At 40.3% G+C, this 6,965-nt stretch overlaps 2 protein-coding genes across 2 annotated transcripts in view; one reads left to right on the top strand and one right to left on the bottom strand.

Annotated features, from left to right (window-relative positions):
• Nucleotides 1-6,450, bottom strand: part of PRKDC (protein kinase, DNA-activated, catalytic subunit) — an 84,864-nt gene extending 78,414 nt beyond the window's left edge. Inside the window, exons 1-9 of the mRNA XM_026841457.1 lie at nt 6,270-6,450; nt 5,657-5,733; nt 5,462-5,554; nt 4,593-4,667; nt 3,545-3,653; nt 2,149-2,261; nt 1,473-1,572; nt 889-944; nt 764-802 (exon numbers count right to left, since the gene is read on the bottom strand). Coding sequence (XP_026697258.1) covers nt 764-802; nt 889-944; nt 1,473-1,572; nt 2,149-2,261; nt 3,545-3,653; nt 4,593-4,667; nt 5,462-5,554; nt 5,657-5,733; nt 6,270-6,411 — 804 coding nt within the window. The 5' untranslated portion in view covers nt 6,412-6,450. The remainder of the gene's footprint in view (nt 1-763; nt 803-888; nt 945-1,472; nt 1,573-2,148; nt 2,262-3,544; nt 3,654-4,592; nt 4,668-5,461; nt 5,555-5,656; nt 5,734-6,269) is intronic.
• Nucleotides 6,451-6,786: 336 nt separating this feature from the next.
• MCM4 (minichromosome maintenance complex component 4) overlaps nt 6,787-6,965 on the top strand; it is an 11,697-nt gene continuing 11,518 nt past the window's right edge. The window contains exon 1 of the mRNA XM_026841458.1: nt 6,787-6,916. Within this exon, the coding sequence (XP_026697259.1) occupies nt 6,787-6,916 (130 nt within the window). The remainder of the gene's footprint in view (nt 6,917-6,965) is intronic.

The raw sequence follows: 6,965 nt of genomic DNA on the forward strand, positions 1-6,965 counted from the left end.
GAAGAAATTTACTTTAACAGTGAAAAAGAAAGGGACTCAACTGGCTACAAATAATAATAATTGCACAATTCACAAGGATTTAGTTTCTGTGGTCAGGACATATGCTCAAGTCCCCTTCTCCACTGAACTGTTCTGCAGACAAATAACTCAGAATATAGGTAATTTCACAACCCCAAATATAACCAAAAACTAAATTTCAAGATCCTTAAATTATCTTTTTTGGCAGACTATCTTTAAAGAGGGTTTTACCCTTCACAGTTGCCATGGCCCTAGTACCTAATCCTTGCATTTTTGTAATTTCTGCAAAAGCCACTCACATTTCACAGGCCAATTTCTCATTTTCTTCATGAACTTCATTTGTTCCCAACTTCCTCCTTCTTCCAGTGAAAATTCTCCTTCCGTTCCTACTTTTTCCTTTAACCCAATCTACCATACTATTTTCTAAATTACTACATTCCTCTTATTTCTACTCCTACCACAATTCCCTTCTCATACCAGGGTTTTTTACTACTCCAGAGGGATAAATGGCATCAAGTGTAATGCTGCTGTTTGTAAAATGATTGGACCTCGTCTAGTTTAATGAAATACATGTTTAACTTTTTAGATTCCAACTTAAAGTGCACCAGCTTTGTTCTCCAATCATCAGCTTAAAAGACAGAAGACTAGAGCCACCTCAAGGGTGCCAGTAGAGAATAAACAACTCCAGACAGAAGACACCACTGTATGTATGGTATCTACCTCGCCACAAATTGAAATAAATTACAATCTTACCTAGATGTACTGCGTATCGCTTCTGATCAACCTGTAATATCAGAAAAGGTTTGTCATATGTGATTGATTCTTCATCAGGGATAATTCAATTAACAATTAACATGTGGTAAAATTTACCTGTGGGTTGATTGCCTTCATTGCAAAATCAAAAATCTCCTTTGCAGTCTGAGGATCTGTGAAACAATCCAATAACTACTATTCCACTATTGACACACAAGAGGTAGAGTAAAGACAAAGAGATTTTTATCCAAAGCTTGATATGAAGAAGCAATACTGGAAAGCCTTCTGTATCTCATTTTAAGAGGCAGAGACTCTTTTTCCTGAAATACTCTTAAATTTGAAACAAACGTGTATCTATTGATTTTTCTGAACACCCATGTTTTAACACACGTCTCTTCTAAAGGAAACACATCTCTGTATAAAGTGCATTCCAGCTTCCATGTGGCTCTCAGATGCCCAGCTCCTGGTTATAACATAGCACTTCAAACGTTTATGTACAGAAACACACTGCTGAAGCCACTCCACACGAAAACAGACTACAAGGACACCACAGCTGGACAGGCCTTGTATTTGCATAAACCATCTACTAGTGGGAAAATTTTCATTCTGGATTCTAAACAAGAAACGGTGCTGCTTGCTGGCTGTGTAATGATTAAAACATATCAAATTGTAACTCTCTTTTACAGAGAAAAAGAACATACCTTCGTCCACAGATTTGGTAAAGTTGTACATGAGTGCGACCAGACCCCTCAGACATCCTGCCACAACAGGTAGCTTGGGTCGTCTTGTAGCTGATGTCATCTAAAAGAAGTGGGAATTGAAAAAAAAATTATCCTCAAGCTAAGGTAAATTTACACGAAGGTTTCCAGTTCCTAGAAGTGTAGCTAAAATAACATATTCCAATTTAATACAGTTATGTGAGCACACACCTCTACAAACACAAGTCCACAGAAACATCTCCTACTCAGAAGTTTCATATCGTTTGGGAAAGGGTTTAACTACAGAAGCATAAAAAATCCTTTGAAAAGCATGAAATATGTTCCACCAAGACCAACCACAGCAAAACTTACATAGGATACATTAAGGTCTTAAAAGTGAAGAATACAGGAAAGTTCAGTTTGCGTGCCATCTTTTCCTCACACTAAATTGGTTAATTCACTGTTAATTCACTGTCACTGATGGCCTTGAATTTTTACTTTGAAAGCTTCTCAGAAGCATAGAACAAGGACTTTAACAGTCCTTAAAGTAGCATTTGTGACTGTTCAGTTAGATCCCTACAAGCTGTACTAGTTACAATAGTATTCCAACATACAGTACTACACATATCAGAGAAAAAAAAAACAAATCAAAGTAATGCAAGAGAAATTCCATTAATACCTGTGTTTTAAGCTCTCCCAAATAAGCTCGAAACAGTTTTTCAGAGTTGTTAATCATGTCACTAGGCTGGACCTCCCCCAGAACTCCCAAAAGCTCATAAATCTTCTCCAACACTAGAAAGTAATTTAATATTATTAAATATTAATTACTGAAATAATTACTTTGACATTTCCGTTGCAATTCCTAGGTAACTTGCAAACGTGAGAAAACCATCACTGACAGTTTACTTTTAATTGGTGATTAGCAAGTGGGAAAGATGGCTCTTTATGATGTACACACATACATATATATATATATATATCACTACATAATACCCTGTGAGATACACCCTCTTCTCACATTAATAAGTTAAACACATTTACTCTTTTTAAACGTTGCTTAGAAAACTGATTAATAAAAGGCCATATCCACTGAGGAAGCATTTACCACTAATCCAAGTTTGCTGCTGGCCTCAAGGTTATACTGGGTCTTTCAAGTAACATCATGGTTAAAGCCAACAGCTAGCTGAAGTTTCTCGGCTTGAGTTCAGACTAAAGGGTTCTAAGCAGACACAGCAATTTGTGAGGGCTAGATCTGTCAAGCCAAGATTTCAACTGTAACTAGCCAAGAGGAATAAACTAGACCTCATGTTAATATGCTTAACATCATAAAAAAAATATAATTAGGCAAGGCAGGAGCTGATGAGCTCACATTAGGGGCAACCAATACAGGAACTATCCTACTAAAACTGCAGCTCTATAGACAAAACTGGGCAGGGTTGAAATAAGGTTACAAAGAGCTTTAGCAACTGAGCTGGGGTTTACATAAACTTTGACAGTGACAGGCAGCCTCTGCTTTTCTTAAGGACACCCACTGGAGGGACCAGGACTACTCTTAAGGCTCAAAGTTATAGGGGTACATGTGTGTATAGTTATGAAACAGGTGTAAGAGTAACTTCAAAGGTTCACCACGTTAGCACCAAACCTGAGGGGAAAAAAAAAAAAAAATCTAAGATCTTAGCAAAGTTAAGTTGGTTAACAACAAGAAAGCTGGAATTACTTTCAGGATTCAGGCATCCAGGGACTAATAATAACAGATTACACAAATACTCTTTTATGTCAGGAATCCTAAACTAGACCTATGGTTAAATTCAGTATAAAATGCCACCACTAAAGGAATTATATGGTTTCTACCACATGTTAGCTCACACATATATACAGATCTCCTAAGAAGTGGCTAACTGCATGATCACTATCAGAAAACCTGAACAAACGTTACTAGCTCTAAAACATGACAGCTACCATTTTTAAACACATTTGCCATGGGAATAACAATTATTTATTTCCATGGGGTATAATCCAGCAAAAACTTAGTGTAAATAAAACAAACGACATTGACAGAAATACTAAAAGCCCACCTGTATCAGAAACTCTACTTCTTGTGGCAAGTTCCCCATAAAATTTATTAAATATTTCCCCAACTTTCATTTCTTCCATTAGATAGGAACGTCGTAAACTTTGGAGCAACTAAGACAGATTTAAAAAAACCCAAGAATTTTGGAAAATCATTAATACCACTGCCACAGTCCTACTCGGTCTAAATAAAAACACAGTTCATATGTGTAACTTCAGCTCACTTATGCTATTCAGTGAAAGAGATTTAAGGTGATGGTCCAGGAAATCTACTTTAACAACAAACTACCATCTTATATATGTATGAATATAAAGTTTGTAAGTTTTAATTTATATTTACTTCTTGTATTTAATTTATATTATTAATATTATATATAATCATACACACATCATAATTTTATATATATATACATATATATAAACCCCACAAAAGCACAGCCTTAGCAAGTCTGCATTAGTCTTTATCATATTGTACTTCTCTCTCTGCTGCTATGAAGCCAATCCAATTTACAGAACTGACTCAGATTAACCCAGAAGGGAGTTTTGTTTCTCATGAACAAAATCAAGTAGGCGCAAAAACATTTACAAAACAAGGGTCTAATGCATTATAAGGAAGCACATCATGAAATCACTGTCTCACACAGTAATAAAACTTCTGAAAAAAAGCTGTCCTCCTCTTCCACATACTGGGTCTAATATATTATAATATTATATATTAATACATAATATTTTAAAGTAAGGATACAATTGAACTGCAAAATTTCTCCTTAAAGAACCCTAATAAGCTAGAGGGAAGAGCTGCAACTACCCCAAAACAATTGTGTCTTGCTCTAGCAGATGAAGGAGTAACATGCTCACAACTAAGCAATCTACTGAAGGACTACTGAAGACAACTTCTTGTTAAGACATATGTTTTACTAACATGTAAATATTACATTATTACTATTCTCTTGCTACTGCACACTACAGATTTTCTACATGATATGGCACAACTATAATAGTACGTCTTTTCTACTTTTTCTAGAAACGAGAGATTTATAAAATGCATTTTACCTTAATCAGAAGTTCCAGAGCTGGGATTTTACATTTTGCTGCTCTGTCTTTTGTATAAACACTAATACAAGTTTGCTAGATAGGAAAGAAAATTGAGATTATAATACTTGTAAGTAGAGAAGGGAATTTAAAGATAACAATGCATTCATCTACCTTTTTAAAGTATCTGTTCCTAAGAAGTTTAAGGTTTCCAGAAAAAAAAAAAGACTAAAACAATATTGAGTCTTGAAAGTGGCTTCACTGACAACACTGCAGCACTCTGACATAATTAGAAATCTCAGCCCAGTAGAGTTTCTAGAGTAAAAGGCACACATAGCACATTTTCTGCCTCTGTACTATCATTCCTTACAATATGTAGCTACTAATTTCAAATCAGAAAGGACAGTGGTGCAGTCAAGCATTTTTATGCAAAACAGTATCATTCAGCAATCAAGGAACCTCATTTTTAGAGGTACTGAGGTTTCCACCAATTTCTGTGTATACTGCAAAGGTAACAACTCTGCAAAAGAAATTATTAAAATCTGTATTTAAAATTAACAATCACCTACAGTAACATTTAAAATATTAAACTATTAATTTAGACCGTGCAGATTATGTTATCTTATTTTCAAAATCAGTGCCTATTATGTCCTTACAATGAGAAGTTAATAAAATTAAGTGTATAATTGAAGAAATAATACCACTTCTTTGTTGTATGAATTATACTTTGTATCAATCAAGTTATTTCAGCTCTAACAAAACCACTACAGATGAGTAAGGCAGACTGGGAGAGGTGAGGGATAGTTAACAATCTGTTATGGTATGAGACCCATGAGAATAGTTTCAACCATTCAGCAAAGACCTTCAGGAAATAATATTCCTTTACCCACCTTAATATTACAGGCATAAGGATGAACTTTGTCTCCAACTTTCTCCATAAAGACACAAAGAAACTTTAATGCTTCTTCCCTGCAATCTCGAAACTAAAAAGTTAATAAAATGTAATTTAGTTTTAACATGTATAACATGTTGCCCATACAGCACTATCTCAAAATTTCTTTAAAAATTAAAGTTTACCAATTTACCTCCTCAATGCTGAGGGATCTGTGGATAAAGACGAGTAAGCCATGCTCTGGGGAAAACACCAGGGACAGGTGCAACGCTGCGGGGAAGCAAACAAACCATCAGGCGGTTGGTTTCTTCTCTAGGGCAGGCAGGGCTGGACACCACTCAGCCTTAACGCCTTAGACAGGGGCGATGCCTGTCACCAGTAAAGCCACGACTTAACGTGGGTGCTTCTGACCTCCCCGTGGACTCGGGCCCATGCGCTTGCGCCTCTGACCTCGCACCGAGGCCTGCCCCTGCCCAGGACCGAGGGAAAGCCAGCCTGAGGACAGGGCGGCAGGGGAGGGCAGGCACCAACGCATTTTTACCACGGCAAATCGTTATCTGGGGCAAGAGACGGTCTCTCGCCCGAAATCAACCTTTTCTGCCATGCCAGGAGCCCTCAAGCGCCGTGTTGAGTGGGGGAGTCAGGGAGGGCAGAGCCGCCCCTCGTGTGTGTCCCCCTGCCATTAATGAGCCCTGCCCACGCCGAACAGTTGCTGTCTTAAAGCCACCAGCAATATAACAGCCGCCTCTGAGCCCCTGGGCCCCCCCCCAGCCGCCACCTCCCCGCAGCCGGGCCCAGGGCCGCACCCTGCACGCTGCTGGACAGGCTGGTGAGGCAGGTCTCCCCCAGGCTGCGGAGCAGGCTGTAGCCGTGCAGGGCGGCGCTGGCGGCATCGCCGGGCTGCAGGCAAAGGTGCAGCTGGTGCAGAGACTCCTGAACACCCGCCATGCTGCCCCGCGCCGGCTGCGGAACGGCGCGAAGGGGGGATGCGGGATAGAGAAGGAAAGCAGGAAGGAGGTGAACCCTCCGGCACCCCAAGATGAGGGTCGCGCCCTGCTCGATCTGCTACAGCACCGACAGGAATATACTGCAGGGAACTCTTTCTGCTACGAGACCGAGGCTGTCCTCAACAACGGCACCGCACACACCCCCCTAGGCCAGAATGGAACCACCCGCACCGCACCGAATTTCGCGGCAAAACTAGTGAGTGAGTCAGACGGGGAGGCGTGGGGAGGTCGGAGCAGCCCATTCTCCGCAGAGGGGGGTGGAGGGAACTACTACTCTCTGTTGTGCTGAGCCGATCCTGTGCCGACAAACACAAATATGCCCCCAAGCCCTCTTCCCTACCACTGCCCGCTAGGCGACCGTGCCGCCTCCCTCTGCTTGGAATGCTCTGGCCGAGGTCTCCCGGAGTTTCTTCCGCCTCCAAGTTCGCCAGTCCTGATGCTACCGCGTCAGCCCCCCGCTGGCTGGCTGTGTTGGACCCGGCCGGGGGCGGGTCC

The sequence above is a fragment of the Athene cunicularia genome (genome assembly GCF_003259725.1).
Source record: "Athene cunicularia isolate RWA chromosome 2 unlocalized genomic scaffold, athCun1 chr2_part1, whole genome shotgun sequence".
Lineage (NCBI taxonomy): Eukaryota > Metazoa > Chordata > Aves > Strigiformes > Strigidae > Athene > Athene cunicularia.